The sequence below is a fragment of the Sceloporus occidentalis genome, unplaced genomic scaffold, assembly GCF_023333645.1.
Source record: "Sceloporus occidentalis isolate IW3139 unplaced genomic scaffold, rSceOcc1.0.p SCAF_1, whole genome shotgun sequence".
Classification (NCBI taxonomy): domain Eukaryota; kingdom Metazoa; phylum Chordata; class Lepidosauria; order Squamata; family Phrynosomatidae; genus Sceloporus; species Sceloporus occidentalis.
The window spans coordinates 184,094,834-184,116,657 of NW_028316981.1; the positions used below are offsets into that span (position 1 = coordinate 184,094,834).

At 43.1% G+C, this 21,824-nt stretch overlaps 1 protein-coding gene across 1 annotated transcript; it reads left to right on the top strand.

The window, feature by feature from the left end:
- Nucleotides 1-6,926: 6,926 nt before the first annotated feature.
- PPAN (peter pan homolog) lies at nucleotides 6,927-20,461 on the top strand. Its single transcript, XM_089486252.1, has 12 exons — nucleotides 6,927-7,020; nucleotides 7,963-8,133; nucleotides 9,291-9,392; nucleotides 9,852-9,902; nucleotides 10,835-11,005; nucleotides 14,811-14,887; nucleotides 16,383-16,490; nucleotides 16,980-17,103; nucleotides 17,331-17,409; nucleotides 17,842-17,971; nucleotides 18,399-18,559; nucleotides 19,818-20,461. The coding sequence occupies exons 1-12, from the start codon at nucleotides 7,003-7,005 to the stop codon at nucleotides 20,234-20,236; spliced, it is 1,611 nt and encodes a 536-aa protein (XP_089342378.1). The 5' UTR covers nucleotides 6,927-7,002; the 3' UTR covers nucleotides 20,237-20,461.
- The last annotated feature ends 1,363 nt before the right edge of the window (nucleotides 20,462-21,824 follow it).

Sequence of the window (21,824 nt, forward strand, 5' to 3'; positions counted from 1 at the left end):
TGTTTACTGGAATTATCGCAAATTATCGCTTATCTTATTTTGAGTTTTCTTTCTGTAGTAATTTATTATGTATTATATTTATCACTGTCGACCATTCTTCGTTAAAGTTATCATCTGATCTATTACTCAACAAACTTGTCAGTTTGTCCATTTCGATGAGATCTAATATTTTCTCATACCATTCCGATATTGAGGGCATTTTAGTAGCTTTCCACATAAATGCATAAAGTGTTCTGGCCGCAACTAAAAGATAAAACATTTTCTTGCCACAGGCTTTTTCTAATTCTTCGTCCATTATTCCTAAAAGAAATATTTTAGGGTCCTTTAGGGTCTTACAAAACTTCTTTTTGTAAGATATGTATTTGGGACCAGAAACTTTGGGCTATAGAAGAGGACCACCACATGTGGAGAAAAGTTCCCTTCTCTATTTTTCACGTCCAGCACTGAGTTTCGTTATTTTTTTTTAATTTTTGCTAAAGTGCCATCTGTACATCTTATAAACATTTCCCCTCATATTGTAGTTTAATGTATGTTTCATTTTCTTCTTCCTAATCCCTTCCCATTCTTCCATATATATTGTTTCTCCCAGATCCTGTGCCCATCTGACCATATAATCTTTTCCCTGCTCCTCTTCCATTTCCCATCCTAGCAAGATTTTATTAATTTTTGCAACCAGATGGTCTGAGTCTCTCAACAATACCTGTCCTTAAGTTGACTGTGACAATTTGGGACGCAATGGTGTTTTTGTATCTTTGTTCTCATGCTGGACCTCGACTCTTGTACTGAAGAAAAATTCGGTTTTCTCTTCTAATTCGCTGTATTTCAGAGCAAAATACACAGCCTCCATTTCAACAGTTAATGGGTTTGGGGGAGCCTTCCTCTTTCTGGTCTTTTCCTCATTGTTCTGAGGGCCCAGCTTATCTTTCAATGGAAGACAGGGATGTAGTCTGGGTCCTGGGCTCCACCATTTTCCTCCTCGGGCCACAGATGGTCTAATATCCCTAGGCAGCAAGGTGTTCCTCTCTAATCAATTGCCTTCCTCCGCAGCAGCCAGGCGCCGGGTGCCAAGTATGTGGAAAGGGCTGCACTGAGCATGTGCGTCAAGCCGGCCCCCTATTTACGCCTGTTGGTTGTGTGCGCATGCGTCATAGCTGTTTGGGCTGGGTCTAATAGGCAAGGTCTTGCCCCCTGCTGCTTCACAGAGAAGCCCATTGGGTTAATAATAATAATAGGAATTATTTCTATGCCGCCCAATCACTGGGAATCTGGGCGGCTTACAACAGAGGGGATAATAGACGGTTCCCTGCCCTCAGGTTTACAATCTAAAAAATAGATTAATAGATTAGGGCAACAGATTAATCCAAGCAGGTCTCAGGTCGATATGCTCATCCATTGTACACTACACTACACAACAATACAATATATAACAACATCTAACAACACATACATCCCCAACCTCGGCCTCCCCCACAACCCACCCACCCCATATGAAAGAGACAATAAACAATGAACAAGACATATCTTAGGAGATAAAGTGACTTCCTGAAATCCAAATAAATCAAATCTGAATATATTCTTCAACTAATCCTTTTTGTGATTACAGGACAGAAAAGAAAAACATGGAAGGAAAGTAGCAGAATAATGTTTTTGCTACCAGAACAAAAATAATGAAAGCTTACATATATATTGTATACTCCCCATTCTTATCCAAATATTGTTGTAGGGGCTGCCAATTTTTTATTATTATTATCCCAGTCTTGCTCTCTCCTCAGATAGGTGAATTTGCCCAGTTGTACCATATCCAATAATTAATGTAACCAATTCTCTATATCCGGACTTACTGACTTTTTACGTTTACTGGCATAAACAATTCTTGCACACGTTGTCATATAAAACAATAACTTGCCATGCTTCCATTCTAAATCTTCCATTTCACACATGCTTAATAAATAGGATGTTGGATTCATGGCAGGGCCGGCTCTACCATATAGGCGATATAGGCAGTCGTCTAGGGCGCAAAAAGTTCAAGGGCTCAATTTGTGCTCCTTTTCCGTTTCCGTTGAGGGAATGGGAGAATGCTATGTTCCCTGTTTATCCACAACACTGAAAAATGTATTTTATGTGCCAGAGCTAAAATTTTGGCCCATTACAAACGGGCACCCTAGTACGCAACGAGCGCGCACTAGGGTTAGAAAGAGGCATCCTTTCCGGATGCCCCTAACTCTAATACGCGCTCCACGCATAGAAAATCGCGGCGGCCGTTCCACATGGCTGCTGCCATGACTACGTTACAACCGCGCCGCCTCCAAACGAGGCGGCGTGGTTGTGACGTAGTGAGGCCGCGCGAGGGCACTTAGTGCAGCCTTTCCGAAGCCCCGGAAGGAGCTCCATTTCGGAATTCCTTCCAGCTTTGCATTGCTGGGCGCAGCCTTTAGATGGCTGCACCAACGACACAGAAGAGAAAGGGGCCAAGCGGCCCCTTTCTCCTCCTCCCCCCCCTGCCCCAGGACACCCCTTTCCAGGCCACAGGGAAGCGGCCTTTTGACGCTTCCCCGCGGCCTGGAAAGCGGCGGATCGGGGCCTCAGCAGCTCATTCTCACTCGCTCATTCACACACTCAAACTTATTAAACTAACTCCTCTCTCCTTCTCCCTTGATCTCCTTACTCTCCACAAAGAGATGTTTTCAGCCAGGCCTTTCAAAGGCTGCCAGCAGGGATGTGTCACAATGGAGACTATGTTCTGATGGAAGACATCTCACAATGAAGAACGCAGCACCACAACTCAGCATCCTAGCTCCTGTCCTCATGGAAGATGAGGTTTTTTAAAGGGTGTTTAGTTTGTTTATCCTACTTAGCTACATACCAATACCTGTAATTGTAGGTATGTCAAGAAGTCAGCTATATGTCCTGCCTCCGTCTGGATGGATGAGGAAGGAACAGAGAAAGTAATCAAAGAAAACTAAAAAGATCCATCTCTTTGCACTAGTTTTCAGCAGTGGCATCACTCAGGTTGGCACTGAAAGTAGAAACTACCCTGATTCCAAGTAATCAGTAATGAAAAATATTAATACTTTCTCCGAATTGAACTATTAACTTCAGCACATGGACAGCATAGAGGTAAAGGGAGGTGGGTGGGTAGGTAGGTATCAGGACAGATGAAGCCACAGCTGCCAAACTGCATAGCTTTCCTATGGAGGAAAAAGAATCCAGGAAATCTGGGTTGTTTTTGAGCCGCAAGAGTGGCACACTTGCCGCGTGGCAACATACAGACACCATGTTGCACTTATGTAACAATGGTGGTGCCATGTACACAGGGCACCGCCATTGTTACGTAAGTGTCATGCTGTACTAGGGTTAGAGACTGTGCGGTTGTTGCACGGTCCCTAACCCAAGTACAGTACCAGCACGGCGCTTTCATGTCCATCTGTAGCGGGCCTCTATGACTAACAGAAAGTAGATTGGTTCTCCCAGAACCCTAAACTTGTTTTTCTTTGCTTCCAAACCTGAAACTACTAACAAACCAAAATGAAGCCATATTAAAATCCTGATTGTTGGGAAACCACCTTGGAACAGGTAGCTGACATACAGTTGCAGCGGCTCAGCTATTGAAGACTACAGTTCCCAGTATGAAATGTCTCTCTCTTACATACAACTGCGCAACATTGGTTGACTAGGGTCCAAAACACCAAGCAGAAATAATCCGGTTAGAGACCACCTTAACTGCCATGGCTCAACGCTAGGGAATAGTTTTGTGAGACATTTAGCCTTCTGTGTCATAGAGCTCTGGTGCCACAATAAACTACAATTCCCAGAATTCTCTAGCACTGAGCCAGAGCAGTTAAAACAGTCTCAAACTGGATTATTTCTGCAATGTGCTTTGGACCTAAGGGAAAGTGAACTGAATGCTCAATTGTTGATTGTTAAAAACTAACACCAGCTAGACAGATGCATCGAATGAAGTCATGAGAATCTCTGTAATGTACATGTGAATTTTTCGTCATCTGTGACGTCATCTTGCAAGCTTATAAATTTTGGAATCATATCAATAAAATTGTTCTTCTTTGCTCCTGAGACAGACTGCAGGTGTTTTCTGTTCTAGAGAGGAAGGGAACCTCCTTGTTGAAAGATAACAATCATTCCACACAGATTCAGGGTTGAAACCCACAGTCCAAATGCACCCATTTTACTCAGGATGATCATTGTGGGGAGTAATATCTCAGTTCTCCCCACTACTTATAGTGTCACTCGATGTGGTGACTCATATTGACATCCTTGGGGCATCCATTTTGAGCATGATGAAGAAGTATGAATTTATATTTATATCTGTATTTTTAGTTTTTATTTGCAACGTCCTACATTTTATCTCGAATGTCCTAAATTTTGTGGTGCCTTATCCTCATTTGTGGTTAGGACATCTGATACCACTAGGTGGGTGACCTGGAAAGATGACCCCAGGGCAGAAACCCAACCATATCATATTTGGAAATTCAGTTGGCTCTAGTGAGGGAATAAGCAAAGTCACCCACCAAAATGAAATCGCTCAAGGCATCAGCATAATCCCTTTTGTCTATGGGGGGTGATGATGGGATTCTGTCCAAAAACGATGGCTGTGCATATACAGACAATGGACATTTCTCTAAAAGTAGAAGATTCCCCTTGTCTGAGATATTCACACTAATTGTCCGAACATTTACTCCATTTCTTGACAGTTCTTGTCTCCTGGAAAAGCATTTAGCAGTGAGTTAATCCATCATTCCGAGATTACTGTCCCGGGATATGATTTTGAATATGTATGTCACCACCCTAGACCATAGCAATTTGGCCCAGTTTGGGACTGGGCAGACACTCTGTTCATTCTACTAGACTCCTCAATAAGACGGCCACTCCACTTGCCGAGGTAGCTATTAAGGCATCTCCATTCCAGACACCCATCAACTGGAACCAAGCATCAAGATCAGTACCATATTACCATTAGTCAAGCCTCCTCTTTTCCCATTCTCCCACTTTTGCTTCGTTAGTTCTCAAGTGTGCGCATGAGTGTGTGGTTGTGTGCATATTACTCATTTTCTTAATAAACCTACAAAACCTATTTGGAATTGCCTCTGGAGTTCTGTGTGATTTGGAACCAGTATACAAAGGGTTAAGATCCCAAGGCTGACTCTTGCCCCAGCAAAAACATAATTTGATCTGAGCTATTTAAATTCCCCTATACATATTAATTTGTGGGTGCCCTCTTGGGACCCTAGTATTTTACTGCTGTGGACAAGAGGTCCCTGTGAGGACAAAATACAGAGAAATAGAATAGCTTCCCACTGGCAAGGGATATGAGAAGGCTGCATTTTATAATCCCATTTCTTTAATTTATACACAGGGAGGGGGAAAGATGGGTTAGAATTGAAAAATATGTCAATAATATGGATTATACATCTACATTTCAAATGAAACCAAGTAAGAAGATTGCGGATGTGAAGAAGGACCCTTTTCTATCAATGCAATATGTATGGTACAGATGCTCCACAAGTATAAAAATGGGGAATTTAAAATGATACCCATTTAGAATGCCTAGACAAAGATGGAATCAAGAGTTAGGAAGAGTAATTAAGGAAATAAAAGATATTTGAAGAAAGAGGGAAACCAATTAGGATTGAAAAATTGAGTGAATTACTTGGCAAGAAATATTGACTTCAATTAATAATAATTTAATAATTAATTTGTTTTATTTATATACCGCTATTCCAAAGATCATAGCGGTGAACAGCAAGTAAGCTAATTAGCAAGTAAGCTAATTTGCCCCCAACAGTCTGGGTACTCATTTTAGCGACCTCGGAAGGATGCAAGCCTGAGTCGAGCTTGGGCCCTTTTGCTGGTCTTGAACTCACAACCTTGTGGTTTCGAGTGAATAGCTGCAGTACAGGCATTTAACCACTGCTCCACCAGGGTTAATTAATGGCAATAGGTAAAATTTTAGAAGAAATAAAAAGAACAGGCAGTCATGAGATATACTGAAAAAAACAGATTGGGAAGAAAAATAGGAAAAGTTCACAAGTTTCTTCTGGAGAAACAATTTGGTATAAAGAAAAAGTTTGCATGGTATATGGGGAAAAGATCTAAAGATAAACACTGAAGACGTAACATTTTGTATCTCTCAGATAACTAAAATTAAAAATATAAAGGTCAGAGAACAACAATTAAAATTAATTAGCAAATGGCATAAATCCCACATTAGACTACAATGATAAATAAAAAAAACTTTTTCCAAATTGCTGGCATGGATGTGGGCAAAAAGAAACATATAGTCATAAACAATTTTGGTTAGACGTTATACAAGATCTAAATAGAATGATGAGAAGCCTCCAATCTGATAACGAGAATTGTTTAACTCTGAATTTGGGGAAATTTGGATTGAATAAAGCAGAAGACTGTGTAATAAAAAGTCTTTTACGAGTGGCACATGCTGTAATAGCATTGGTGGTTACTCTTTGGGAGAATTACTGTGAAGGTAACTGTTCAGGTCCAAAACTAGTCACTTTGCTCTTTTACTATAGAACTACAGTTCCCAGAATCCCCATAGCACTGAGCAGTTAAAGCGGTGTCAAACTGGATTATTTCTCCAATGAACCACATTACATTACAGCACTACAACAACTCTTTTGTAGTGCTGCTATTATTCCACTTTGACTACTCTGGCTGCCTCCTGTTGCATTCTGGGGTTTGTAGTTCAATGAGGCCTAAGAGCTCTCTGGCTGAGGATTCTAAATGCCTCCTCCTTAAACTACACATCCCAGAATGCAACAGGAGGAGGCAGCCAGAGAACAAAGTGGAATAGCAGGAAGAGACACTCCGGACCATTGAGGAGGTTGCACCCATAGACATGTACACAGGCGACAAGGGCGGAACCTTGATGCTGGGGAACAGGGAGGAACCCGGAGGGCTGAGGAAGGAGCACCTCTGAGTGGCACATGGTGCCCTGCTGGAGAGGAGCAAAGGGAAGGAGTCCTGGCCATGGGCAAGTCTGGCAAAGTAAGGCAAAAGGGGGGTCGTATGGAAGGAGTGGGAGGATAATCCTGGGAAGGAAGGAATCAGGGCAAGGAGGAGGAGGGAAAGACTGATATTCCTGAGCACTCAAAGATCTAACAGTCCTACCCTGCTGCATCTGCATTGCAGAAATAATCCAGTTTGAGACAGCTTTAACTGCCATGGCTCAATGCTGTGGAATACTGGGAACTGTAATTTTGTGAGATATTTAGCCTTCTCTGTCAGAGAGAGCTCTGGTGCCACAACAAACTACAAATCCCAGGATTTCACTGAATGGAGCCATGGCAGTTAAAGTGGTCCCAAACTGGATTATTTCTGCAGTGAGGACTAGCTCAGAGTTGCCTATCCTTTAGTCGATTCCTGCCTGTGCCATTATTCCTACAATGTGTTTTGGCCCTAGGTTCTTTCTCCCAAGTTTCATGGAGCTGTGGTAGTTAAAAGCAGTGTCATTATTTCTGTGTTTGTTTATTTATTCATTTAAATTTTCCTGTTTCTTGGATGTTGATTATTTCTGCAGTGCGGATGCTTGCTGCCTGGAAAAATCAGGACGCGAAGAGGTCTTCTTGTAGCGCCTTTGAGACTTAACTGGAAGAAAGAAACTAGCAGCATGAGGTTTGGGAGAGGTGAGCCTGCTTCCTCAGATGCATTTGGTGGCTTTTCCTCATACACAAATGACTTTGGATTCTCCCCTCCAAACATGCATCTGAGGAAGGAGGCTAGGTCTTCGAAAGCTCATGCTGCCAACTTCTCTCTTTTAGTTAGGTCCAAAACATGCTGTGGAAATAATCTTATTTTAGACCATTTGGGACTAGAAGGTAACTTAGGAGGGACTTCTGCCTTTGAAGACTGCTTGGAATGAAATTGTGGGATTAATATTGGTTTTCTGTGTTAACATGCTTCCCATGTGTATGTTCATTCTCCTTCTAGACTAAAAATCAAAAGAAAGAGCGGGCAGCTGCCCAGCATCGGGCTCAGGAGGAATATGGCTCCGTGCCTCACTCCTTTGTCTTTCACCGTGGCCGTGTGGGCAAGAACTTGCAACAGCTCATATTGGATGTTCGCAGGGTTATGCAGCCCTACACTGCTACCAGCCTAAAGGTAACACTATCAGATGGCCGTCCACCACACTCCATTTCATGACAACAGTTGCCGTGTTCAGTGAAAGGAAGCACATGCAAGACCAAATGGTTATGAGAAATAAATTGAGTTTGGAATGTGGTCTATTGTGTTTGAACAGGAAAGATGAAAATCAGGGGTCTAGGAAGGGGGCTCTCTGTAAGGATGAGGACTTCATTTTTATCCCCCCTCCATTTGCTGCAAGTTAGTGTAGCAAGAGCAGTTTCAAAGGTTTCTGTGGCCTTTCCCAGTTTTTGTTCAGAGCCATAGATATTGCTGCAGTTGGCAACTCCTTCCCTATTTAGAGCCATGAAAAGTGATGGCGCATCTTTTCTGCATTTAAAAAAAGGTGAGGTAACAGTATGAGCTTTGATTAGATATTAATTATGCAGAATATGAGACCAATTTGTTTGCTTTATTCAAAATGCAATATGCCAGTTCCTATTATTATGGCAAAAGAGGTCTGCATCAACAGAGAAACAGCATGGAGTGCCATGAGCATGGTGAAAATAGGAGTGCATCTACACTGTAGAAAAAATGGAGTTTGACACCACTCTAACTGCCATGGCACCATCCTACAGAATCCTGGGATTTGTAGTTTTGTGAGGCACCAGCACTCTTTGTCAGAGAAGGCTAAAGACCTTGTAAGATTACAAATCCCATTGGATGGCACTACAGTAGTGACTGTTATAAGAGGTTATATGAAGGCTAAAGCAAAGTTTAGGTAGCTATGAATAAATACTTTCAGCTAATCCAGTTACAGATAATAAATATTTTATTTATTCACTAATTTAACATATATCCCATGTTTCTCCTGGCATTGGACCCAAGACAATTTATAACCTAGATTCAAACAAAGTGCAAAACAAAAGTTTAAAAAACTGTTAATAAAAGGTTTTCAAAAATTAAATAAGTTGTCCTATTAAAAACAATAATTCAAAACATAGTAAAAAAGTAACAGCATGGCACACCCCATTAAAAGATCTTTCTCACACACCCACCTGTCTAAGAATAAATGCCTTTGTCTGCAGGTGGGAGGAGGACAGTGGGGTAGGGATAGAGAATCCTATATCCTAGGCTCTAGTTACAAGGCATCCCAAACAACAGAGTTGCTCTGATCAGTGGCCTCTCTTTTTCAGGTGCGGAAGAAAAACTCTCTGAAAGATTTTGTGACAATAGCTGGACCACTGGGAATCACTCATTTCCTAGTGTTCACAAAAACTTCATCTACCATCAACCTTGTAAGTGATTTGCTGAAAACAAGCTCACTGGCCCCAAGGCTGGTCTTTTGATCAAGGCTGGCATTTTGTTTTGACTGAGACTGCTTTCCCTACAACTTCCTGGTTCAATTTATATTGGGCAGTATACAGCCATGCTGATTGGAGAATTCTGGAAATTGTAATCTAAATGATTAGATTCCAATCTCTGCTTTCTTTGCCCAGCTTTGCTGTCTTTTTCACTCTCCCTGTTGATCTGATGCAAATGATGACATTATGTCTTGCTGAGTACAACCGGTGATTCTCATTTTGAAGTAAACGCACTGATGCATCAGGATTAAAACTGAACAGAACGCTTAAAAGTTCAGTGTAAACATTGTTGACCTATTTATCTGTAGGTGGGTCTGCTCTGGCCTTGAGCCTTTATGTTGAAAAGTTTTGTGGAATTAATACTTTATCATATCTCGCTCTTCTCTATCTTAGAAACTGTTCCGTCTTCCTGGTGGACCAACCTTGACCTTCAGAGTCACTCAGGTACCAAAAGGGTGAGGCTCTCTGCAGTGGGGTGAGCTAGTTGGGCCTGAATTAGCCTCTGAAAAACCCAGGTCCAAAACACACTGCAGAAATAATCCAGTTTGACCTCCTTAACTGCCCTGGCTCAGTGCCAGGGAATTCTGGGGATTGTAGTTTATTGTGGCACCAGAGCTCTCTGACAGAAAGCTAAATGTCTCAGAAAACTACAGTTCCCAGAATTCCTTAGCATTGAGGCAGGGCAGCTAAAGTGGTCTTAAACTGGATTATTTCTGCAGTGTGTTTTGGACTCCAATAACCATTTGTTGAAAAATTCTGATAAGCATTAAGCATTGGAGATAGAAAACATATGCGGGGCTGCAGCTCCCATCAGTCTAGCCTTCACAGCCAATGGAGAGGAATGCTGAAAATCGCCCTCTGGCAGCACCTAAAAGGCTACATCTTCCCTGTTCTTATTGTACACTCTTTTAATATGTTACTTGTCATCTGCCAGGGAACAAGATTATTCTTTCCTGAATTTTTGTGGATTATTCTATCGTGAACGTTTCTCAACTTTGCACAAAGAAAAGTCAAAGTGAAGTAGTTTGTTTATATTGTTTTGTTTTCCCTGATACATCCTGGCTTTGATGTAGACTTCATGGCATCTTACTCAGCCACTCTTCTCGGTTTTGCTTCTTTAAAAGGAATAGCTATGTATGTATTTTCCCAAGTGCATATATGTTGCCTTGCTGACTAGAAATATTTTTGAAGACTGTTGAGACTGTTGACTGTAAACTCATTTCCATTTCCAAAACAACATGCTGCAATATCTTTTTTACTTCTGATACCTTTTTTTTACCTCTGCTGATACCATTAGCATTCATGCTTTTCCTACAGGCCTGCTGGGTTTTCAGGATTTACGGAGCTCACTCTTTTGTTTTTCTCTTGTGCATTAGTATTCACTCATCAAAGATGTTGTGTCATCTCTGAAACGCCACCGGATGCATGAGCAGCAGTTCACCCACCATCCCCTCCTGGTACTCAATAATTTTGGTATTCAGGGCATGCACATCAAGGTCATGGCCACCATGTTCCAAAACATGTTCCCTTCCATCAATGTCCACAAGGTGAGTGTGTTTTGGCCTGAGCATTGGATGAGCCCAGCATATTCTGCTGCACAAATCCCTTTAGAAAAGGGGTAGGCTGCTGTCTGGGGCCAGGAGGGTCGTATTTACCACAAGGGTACTTTAGAGCCCACTTTCTTCCCCCATCCCCAGAAGAAAATGAAAAATGTTGACCTCCAAAAGGCAGTGGCGTGGATTTCGCCTTATATTTTGCCTTCTGTGGGCTGTTTTAGCCCAGAAGAATGCTTTTTGATAAGAATTCTACAAGTCAGCTTCTGGGTCACTTCTGTGAGGGGAGAAAATATTTTTCCTAGGCTTAAAAAGGCCCTGAGAGGACAATGATGTTGCAGATTTCCACCCACAGCCCCTGCTACGTCAGGAGGTAGGAGGAGGCAGGGGGAAAAGTCAAAAATAACTTGGGACCTTGGGAACCATAAAAGCAACCCTGAGGTTCAAACTTATCACCAGTTGGTTTTCTTTGGGTTCTAGTCAATCTTCAGAAATTTCTGGAGTTGCTATATGTGCTCTGTGCAAGTGGACATTTGATTATTAGAAGAAAGTACATATGAGACTTTGTCTCCTCTCATTCTTCCACTGTGAATATGTGCTTCCCAGTTTTTTGTTTTGTTCTTCCCATTATTACCACCTATTCAGTCAGGACTGGGTTTCTGCTGATGCCTTTGGGATTCCCTGCTCCTGCCAGTTATAGCCTGGGGTTAGCAAGGAGTTCTCCTGAACATCCCAACTCTGGAGGTTTATATTTCCAGGGGTAGCCATGTTGGTCATATAGGCCTGTTACAGACTGCCAAAATAAAGCTGCTTCGGGTCACTTTGGAGGTATGCTATTCAAATGATGCATGGGTCCTAAGAGTCCAGAGGTCGCACCAAAGCCACACTCCATTCCTAAGCACTGGAGTGCAGTTTTGGTGCAGCTTCCAGATTCTTAGGATGCATGCATCATTTAAGCAGCATACCTCCAAAGAGACCCCAAGCAGCTTTATTTTGGCAGTCTGTAACAGGCCATAGCAAAGTACAATAACATCCCAAATCCACAAAACAGTGATACCTTTATTGGGTCAGCCAACATCCACAATACACATGTTGCAAGCTTTTGAAACTCCAATGGCTTCATCAGGCAAAAGGTGTAAAAAAAAACCCTACAAGAGAGGGGGAAAAGGTAACAGTGGTGCTTTACAGAGCGCCCCAAAAGGGCGCTTTGCCGGCGCCTATATTTGCTGTGCCAGGGAACCGCAGCGGACAAACCGCGTGGTTCCCCGACACAGCAAAAAGAACCTGCAAAAAGCGGGTTCTTTTTGCGGCTCGGTTATGACCACAAGGCGCCAATGGTGCACTTGTGGCGTCATTTCCGCGCCATGCCGTGCAGATGCTAAGCGTCCGTGACATCAAAATGGTGGTACCCATGTGTTTAGGGCGCCGCCATTTTGTACATACTAGGTATGTACTAGGGTTAGGGCGTCCAGAAAGGACACCCTTTCCTAACCCTAGTACGTACCTAGTACGTACTATTTGCGTGTCTGGAACGCGCCAGTGTTAGGCATAGGCCTGCATTTTGTCAAAATGTGGTTGTCCTCAGTTCAGATGCAGGTGGGCCCCTCCTCCTTCCACTCATGTGGTTGCTGGGAGATTATTAAAGTGCAGAAAATAAAATTTAAATCCCATTAGCAAGATAAAAAGCTATTGTTTTTGAGATCCTGTTCATCTTGAATTCTTTGTGAAGCAACAAGTCCCTTTGTTAGAAATAGAACACTGCATTTTAGGTGTCCCAATAAAGGTATTTGGGGCCCGTTACAGATGGAGTACATCCTGGGGATGCACTAGGGTTAGGGAAAGTGCGTGCCTTATGCACACACCTAACCCTAGTACGTCCCCAGGACATACAAAATGGTGGCAGCCTATACACACAGGTGCCGCCATTAGAATGTCACGAATGTGCCGCCTCCAAATGGGATTTGCGTCGCGATTTGGAGTCGCTGGCGATTTGCGTCACTGGCCCAGCCTTTACATGGCTGTGCCAGCGACGCAAGGGAGAAAGGGACCGAGTGTCCCCTTTCTCCTCCCCGCCGCCACCGGGCTTCAAGCCCCAAGGACACCACTTTCCAGGCCGCAGGGAAACGGCCTTTTGCCGCTTCCCTGCGGCCTGGAAAGCGGTGGATCGGGGCCTCGGAGGTTGCCGCTCTGGCAGCTGAGGCCCCAGTCTGGCGGGGAAAGGAGCACCTACAGGCCACCCCAAAGGGGCGGTCTATAATGCACCAGTGTTTTGTTGATTCTGGAGGATTATGCTACTGCTTATATATGTGGAGCTCGGATATAGGATGATCATGAGGATGTTGCCACTCTGTTGGCATGGCAGAGGAATGAATCAGTACTGCACAGAAGGACCATTGTACTCTAGCAAATGTAGCATACGTTTAGGTAGCATGGCTAATGTAGCTGGGAATCTTGCAATCCCTCATAATGTTGTTGGACTGCAACTCACCACTGGCTGTGTTGGCTAGGGCTCATGGGACTCACAGTCCAACAACATCTGGAAAGCCACATGATTCCTCTGTGTGTGTGTGTGTTGTGTGCCTTCAAGTCACTTCTGACTTATGGCAACCCTAAGGGAAACCTATGATGGGGTTTTCTTGGCAAGATTTGTTCAGAAGAGGCTTGGCATTGTCTTCCACTGAGGCTGAGAGAGTGTGACTTCCCCAAGGTCACCCATTGGGTTTCATGACTGAGCTGGGATTCAAACTCTGGTCTCCAAAGTCACAGTTGAACATTGAAACCACTATGCCAGGCTGGCTCTACTGTAACCCAGTTGAAAATGGTGAAAAATCCTGACTTAAATTTTCAAGGACTACATGACCTTATTTAGTCATCTCCCAGTTGTGTGTGGACTTTGTTTGTCCATCTTGTTTGCCTTCTTTTTGTGGACTGCCATCTGATGCAAATGATGATGATCTGTTTTGCTGAGTTCAACCAATGATTCTCACTTCAAAGTAAACGCACTGATGCATCAGGAAGCACTACTAATAATGATGACTGGTTTGCAAGCAGTAGGGGCTGTTTTGAACTTTTAGACAATAGGTCATGGCTTGGGCTAACCAGTTTTCTGATATTCTTTCAAAGTAAATATGATGGTGCATCTAGAGTTCTCTCCTTTGTGAGACCTGTGTTGCTGTGTGTCCTTGAAACCAACCACTGCTTCTAGCACTCTTGGGCACATGCAGTCCCTCTTTCTCAGAAAGTCTAGAAATTTTTACAAATGAGCAAGTATGGGAGAACTTTTCTAGGGCTTTAAACTCATTTTCAACAGCCCAGTAGCGCTGCTAGCGCAGGCATCCCAAAGCTGAACGTAACACTCCCTTCACTGTGGATTCCCTTGGTTTTTATTTTGAAGTGCCTAATACTGGAAGGAGGGTGAAGAATGAAGAGAAGGAGGTACAGTTCATCATAACTAGATTAAAGTTCTGCTAGTAGCATTCAGTTCTTCTCTGAATGGAGTATTGTTTGTAAAAGAAGAACCAAGTTGGTAGATTCAATGAAAATGGAACTAGGATGCTTTCATTGAGAGTTCCTGCATGGCAGGGGGTTGGACTGGATGACCCTTGTGGTCTCTACCAACTCTACGATTCTAGGATTCCTGGGTTCCATAAGTGCTGTCATTGGTGGTTTGGGGACCATCTATTGACAGCTGGGCCATGCTAGCTACTCCCTAAAACACTTGCAAGTGGTTGGACTTGAGCCCTTTTTGAGTTTTAGTTCTCATGGTGTGTGGCATTCCTTCCCTGTCCTTGTCCTGCAGGTAAACCTTAATGCTATCAAGCGTTGTGTAATGATAAACTACAACTCAGACAACCAGACTCTTGAATTCCGTCACTAGTAAGTGTCTTCTACCTTACACTTTGGCTTTTTTCAGTGCTAATGTGCTGAAACTGGGTCATGCGCATATGTGGAAAAGAGGCATATTATAGCTAAAGACACCTTTGTAAGAAATGTTTAAATTGATCTCTGTCAGTGCTTTTTTGTTGGCATGCCAGCCTGCATTACATATTCTTAACAACAACAACTGTTGTTGTTGTTGTTGTTGTTGTTGTTGTTGTTGTTAATTGGTTACTTGCCTCTCCCTATGGATTGAGGCAGGGAACAACAGATTAAAATACAGGAACAAATAGACCCATAACACAGTTAAAAACATGAACACCAATTAAAAATACATAGTCAGTTAAAAAAGCTTAATATCAGTTTAAAAAACATACATATTAGCAAATAGTAGCAATAGCAAGTACATTTCTATAATGCTTATCAGTGTACTTAAGCACCCCCTAAGTGTTTTACAATGTGTAAGCTAATATTAGCAACAATTAATTTATAATTCAAAAATTCACAATTTAAAAATCATCTGGTTAGGCATGTGCATCTTTTCATCAAAAGATTACATGCCATTTTCAAGTAGAGGTGAACTCTCTGGAAAAACATATTTGTGTATGAGTGTGTGCTGTATTTTGTTGGCAGCTGTGAAACTAAGTGTATCATGCTTGGGGGCTATCCCATTTGCTCCTTACAACAATAATGTGGGGTTACTAACTTGCTTACAGCTTTGTGGCTGGGTTGTGATTCAAGCCTTGGTCTAAATCCCACATTGTCCAGTAAAGCTTCTCTGAAACCAATAGCCTGCATATGGAAGAACAGGAAAATAATTAAGGCAAATTGGATGGCCATGATGAGAGTATAGTCTGCTGATCTCTCTGATGTTATTCTGAAATGAATACTCTGATGCATCCAAGCCAATTTGAAGTATGAACTGACAGGAACTGGTGTTGGTGGGGCTGTCGTTGGACTCAAAACTTCTGATCTCCTCCCATGTGGCTTGAAAAATAGAAAAGCTTCACTAGCCAGCTCCCTTTCTAGTCTATCACATCATATAGGTGCTTCAAGGGAAAAGACGGATATAAAGTATTTCATGTATCCTTATCTCCCCTCACCTCAGCTTGGTCATTATTACTATTAGATAATTTTCTTCACCTTGGTTGAAGATAATATTAAAAGAGAAAGCCCTTCTGCTGGTATAGGTCCTAGATCTAAAGTACATCTCATTTTGCACAATGATCATTGTTGGACTGTTAGTCGATCTACTGTTGTCTATTCTGACCATTGATCTCCAAGACCAAACCAAGAGTGATTTTTCTTAGGCTTGTCCCAAAGAACCTGAGGTTACCATGACTCAGTTAATGACCTGATGCACAATACATCTGCTCTCCCACAGAGCTGCACTCCCCTCTGCTTCATTCCCCAAACACAGTAGCAGCCCCTTTCTTGTCTACCTGACATATGATACTCCCTCCTCCCCATATACTTGTGCTTTTGTGTTTTGCAGCAGCCTGAAAGTGGTGCCGGTTGGGATGAGCAAAGGGCTAAAGAAGCTCCTGCAGGAGAGGTTTCCCAATATGAACCGCCTGGAGGACATCAGTGATCTCTTGGTCAGGTGAGAATGTGTGTGTGTTTGTGTGTTCCTCCCCTTGTGGTTATATGTTCATTTTGAGTATTGACACAGGATGAGCTACATAAAGTCATGAGGCAGAGACTTCCAGGCTTCCTTGTGAATAACTTCATAATCACATTAATCCTCTGCTATATCCTGCCTTGGTTCGCTTTATTGGTCAGCGTGGAGGTCATAATTTTCTTCTCTTCATATAAAAATCAAGCCTCAACAGGGGAGATGGGACATACTTCTGTCATGGTGGAACTTTACATCCTGTCTCCTGATGTAGGATGTCTGTCCCCTTTTCTTCCCCCCTCCCCCCCATTCCCTTTCCCTTGTATGTTCTCAAGCTTATAAAGATTGTGACCTTGCTGGCAAATGCTGTGTCTTCTTCTTTACTTTACTTTTGTGTGCAACATTTATTTGCTTGGTGGGTATAGCAGAAACATTGCTGATTATTTGTGTCATTTTACTTCATGCCCTACTCTACAGGGACATTAACCTCTCTGAGAGTGAAGCTGAGCAAGATGGTAGTCACAACATCACGGAGCTGCCTCAAGCCTACGCTGGACGTGGGAACATGAAGGCCCAACAGAGCGCGGTCCGCCTCACTGAGGTCAGCTGGGGGGGGGGCTGTAATTTTGAAATAGGGGTGGTGGGTGTAGCTTAGAGCTAGCTAAACATGACAGGAGTCAGCTTTTTGAAGCTGTTCTGACCTTTGTGATGGGATATTCTGATCATGTGGAGTTGTGTTGTCTCCCAGGTTGCCCCCAGCCTCTTGTCCCAGCACCTCTCCTTAGGGTGTTCAGTTCTGATGGGTTTTCTGTCTGTCTCCCTATACAGATTGGCCCTCGAATGACACTACAGCTCATCAAGGTGGAGGAAGGGTTGGGCCAGGGCAATGTGCTCTACCACAGCTTCAGTGAGTATCATAGTTCATTTGTGTACATTCCTTCCACTGATGAGCAAAACCACAGACTGCTTGTGGAGCTCTGTTTGCAAGAACATCATTGCTGTGAAGACCTTTGAAGCCAGGTTAGGGACAGTCAGGAAGAAAAAGAGTTGCCAAGCCCAGTTAGAGTAGCCTGTTCTCTCTTAATTTCTCCCATTAACTATGAAGCAGCATCTCCACAGATCAGTTGCTCTCAATAAGGCAGGACCTAAAACTCAGTGGGGGTTTCCTCCACTGCTGGGTACAGTTGGGTGGGGACTGCAGGAGTGTAGCAATTTTCCACCTCCTTAACCCCTCCATGGGGTGGGGTAGGATAAAGTGCCTGTTCATGTCATGTGATTTTTGCCCTGTGTGTCTTGGCCTGAGTAACAGTCTGTTTTGTTTCTTGTTTCTGTGCCTCAGTTCATAAGACTGATGAAGAGATCCAGGAAGCCTTGGCCAAGAAAGAGGGAAAATTGCAGCTCAAGGCTGAGCGGCGACGGAAGCAAGAAGCAGATGTGGCACACAAGCAGGAGCTGAAGGAGGCTCACAGGTATTATTATTATTATTATTATTATTATTATTATTATTATTAACCTTTATTTATAAAGCGCTGTAAATTTACACAGCGCTGTACATACAATCTTTTTAATTGGACGGTTCCCTGCCCTCAGGCTTACAATCTAAAAAGACACGACACAAAGGGACTGGTGGTGGGGAAGGGGCCTCTGTAGTAGGATAATACATATAAAATACATAGCAATATAGGAAATGATTCAATAAAACAGGCAACAAAAGAACATCAAATAGGTAGGGGAGATGATAGTCAAAATCAGTAGCCATAAAGCTCATGTCCCTGTGTGCCCTCCTCCAGTGGCATGACCCCTTGAGAGCAACATGTGGCACCGTGCATAGGAGCTGAAGAAGGGTGGGTTCTGCTCTAGCCATTTGTGATGGTTTTCTTGGTTTGGGGACTCTAGGAAGAAGAGCATGGAAGGGATAAAAAGGAAGAAGAAGGAAGTTGAGGGCAATGACAGTGATGCAGAGGATCCTGGGACACAGGAAGACCAGAATGCTGAGGAGGAGTCAGATGATGACATGGAATACTACAGACAGGAAGTAGGAGAAGAGCCCGATGAAGGTTGGTATCTACTTGGGTAGTGTTCTTAAATTGGTCTGGGCCCAGCATGGCGGGGAAGGTTGGGGTTTACATAATGTGCTGGATGCAGTTGATGAAAAGTTCTTGCATTTCTGAGTGTGAGCTGTGATTCTTGCAAAGTAAACGCTCTGATGCATCCATCCCAAGGAAGAGGGAGGGCCTGGCACTTTCCCATGTGGTCTCTGAGCTGAGTATAGAACATGTGTCACAATTATGCTGTGTTGCAGTTGTCTGCTCAGCGGAGGCTTTGTATGGGACCTGGTTGCTTGGAATCAGTACTGAGAAAATTGTATGGAAGTTATGTGGGTGATACTTATTTAATTTCATTTTTATGCTTCGTTTCTCCCAGAAAGGGATCCAAGGGAGCTCATAGATAAAAACTGTTTTTAAACTTTCCAATACAAATGTTAAAAGCAATTAAAAGCAATTAGGTAAAAACCTGGGCATCCGGGCTCAGAGTCAAGTCCAGGAGAACATCCAAGCTGCGACCCTGAGATTTCAGGGGGATAGAGAGAGAAGGGTGGGGTCCACTGGCTGTGGCTCCCTGACTGGGACAATGAAGGACCAGAAGGAGTGAAAAGAGGTAAAGCCAGATCTGATAATGTAAGTTAATAGGCGAGGCAGCAATAGATCAGAGAGGACCATGAGGGAATACCAGGGAATCCTAACTACCTAGGTCTCCTTCTTGTCCCCTGTAGGAAGATGCTATTTGTGCAAGTGGAGTTGTATTTCTAACACTCCCACTCATATAGAGGGATACTGTGTGAGATTTTTGACCTTGTATATTCATCTTCCTCCTCTCCCCAGGCTGACCTGATGCAAAGGAGAGTAACAGGGTCCTGCTACTTTAATGAAAGTCTAGGGAATGCATATTGGGCTGCAAGCCCCATCACCCCTTGCCAGGGTGTGGGATGAATGACATCTGCAGGGCTTCATGTTCCCCATTTCGCTTCCTCTTACCGCAGTGTAGAAGGGGAAATTTTGGGAGGAGCAAAGCTTTTTGGCCCTGCAGGGCAAGTTGCCACCTATTCTGTCTTTGGTATTAAGTGTGTTTCAGTTGTATCCTGTTCATGTAGCTGTTCTGTGCTTGTGTTTCTTTGGACCCTAACTTGCTCCTTGAAGGCCAGCAGAGAGCTCTTTGCTGCCATAGACTTTCTAAACTAAGCATTCCGGTGTTGAGGCAGATGTTGTTCCTCTCCTGCCTTGCTCCTGATGAATTACTGTGCTTCACTCTCTCTAGATCTGTTCCCGCAAAGTGCTAAGAGGAAACGTGTCAGCCACTCCACCACATCCAGAAAAAGGCTCAAACATACTCCATCTGAAGGTGGCCAGAGCCCAGCATTTACAGGAACCACATCCAAGTTGAAGCATAGAAAGCAACGGCCCAGGCAGCATTCTGGGCAATGGCCCGGGCAGCATCCCAAGCAACGGCCTGGGCAGCATTCTGGGCCACAGCAGAGAGACACAAGGGGACAGCAGGGAGGATCACAGGGTGCCAAGCACAGAAGTCAACACAAAAGTAAAAGGCAGCCACGGGGTTCATCGATGCGTTTGGGAGCCCGATGGCAGGGCAAGTCTGGACTGGGAAGGAAGGTGGCACAGAAGGGAAAAGGGGCCTTCAGGAAGCTGGGACGTTCTGGGAAGAAAAGACCAACATAGTACCCTGGGCCTCTTTCTCTTGGCCCTTGTTTCATACCAACTGTTATGAAATATACAGGCGCTCCAGAATATATAGATATCTCTTGGTAAAAGGCTCAGACAACATGGGAAAATGGAGTAGCATGTATATAAGATGAGCTAATACATTTTATGGAAATTTGTGTGGATTTATGTTTATATTATGTATAGTTGTTCTTTAATGATAAACTAGTATTTTATTCTGTACTGTTGGTTTCATTACTTTTTTTTGTTTGTTGGCGGTTACCTTTGAAGTGAGTATTCCTGTTTTGTGAGTTGTACTTCAACAACATCTGGATGGCTGCTCTTGCACCAGACCCCCATGTCACATTGTCTATTCTGACTCCTAACTAGGCTATAGTCAGAATAGGCAATAGTTAACACATAATTAGAAGTGGGGCTCCCTCTCAAGTGATAGAAGACTTCTGTTTGTTATAACATGTGCCTATCTTTACTTCTGTATCTTACCAGTTAGCTTGCCTTATTTTATGATTGATCTTTGAAAGATAAGCATGCACATGTTTTCCAAAACTGATGTTGATGCATGCACCTCTGAGGAACATGTGGTAAACACAGGTAATACACATTTCCCTTGATGTCAGGTTTGTGTGTAATTTAGGGGAAAAAATCCTTGAAGGCAGGAGGCCAGTATGTCTATAAGTTCTGAATTGTCCTTTAAGTTCATTCTTTTACATACTTTACTAACCATTGGTGAGGCATAATCCAGCCAGCAATGAGAATGTTTAAGAGCCATTGATTTTAGTGGGAAACCACATACATGGCCTAGAAATCATTTCTCTCTCAGTTGTGCCCAACCAGGTCCATCACATATATAAATTGTGAACTTAATATCCATCCCAGCATTGTCATATTTATTTGACTTCAGGAACATGGAGTCTGTTGACCAAAGCACATACATTTCAGCAATACCTCAAACACTGTCGAGCAATATGCTAATACTTTTTAAAGCACCTTTTGCATCATTAGAGGTAGGTTTTTTACAAGTCTTTAAAGGAAAGGGTGAAAAGGAATATGGGGAGGGGGGGCAGAAATGTGTCTTGACTATGGGACATGCCGTTAGGTATGCTCACATGTTCAAGTGTAGCTGGCAACCATAGGTGCTAGAAAGCTCCTTTTTTAAAAAAAATCCTTCAGTTTATGCAATCTGAACTCTCTGTGTTGTTTCTGCATTTAGTGGAATTATTATATAGTGGGCCCTTGGTATCTGGTGGGGTTTGGTTCCAGGACCCCTGTGGATACCAAAATCCATGGGTGCTCAAGTCCCATTACATACAATGGCATAGTAAGATGCTGTCCCTTATATAAAATGGCAAAATCAAGGTTTCCTTTTTGGAATGTGTATATTTTTAAAATATTTTCAAGCCATGGATGCTTAAATCTCCGGATGCAAAATTTGTGGATAAGGAGGGCAGACTGTACCATATAAGGGCAGACTGGTATAAGTCTCAGTTTATAGTTGCAGGCTGTGAGAGTGCTGCCCAACTAGATGTGAACAATATGTGGTCTCTCACAGGACTTTCTCACTTGCCACCCCACTGGCTTTCCACTT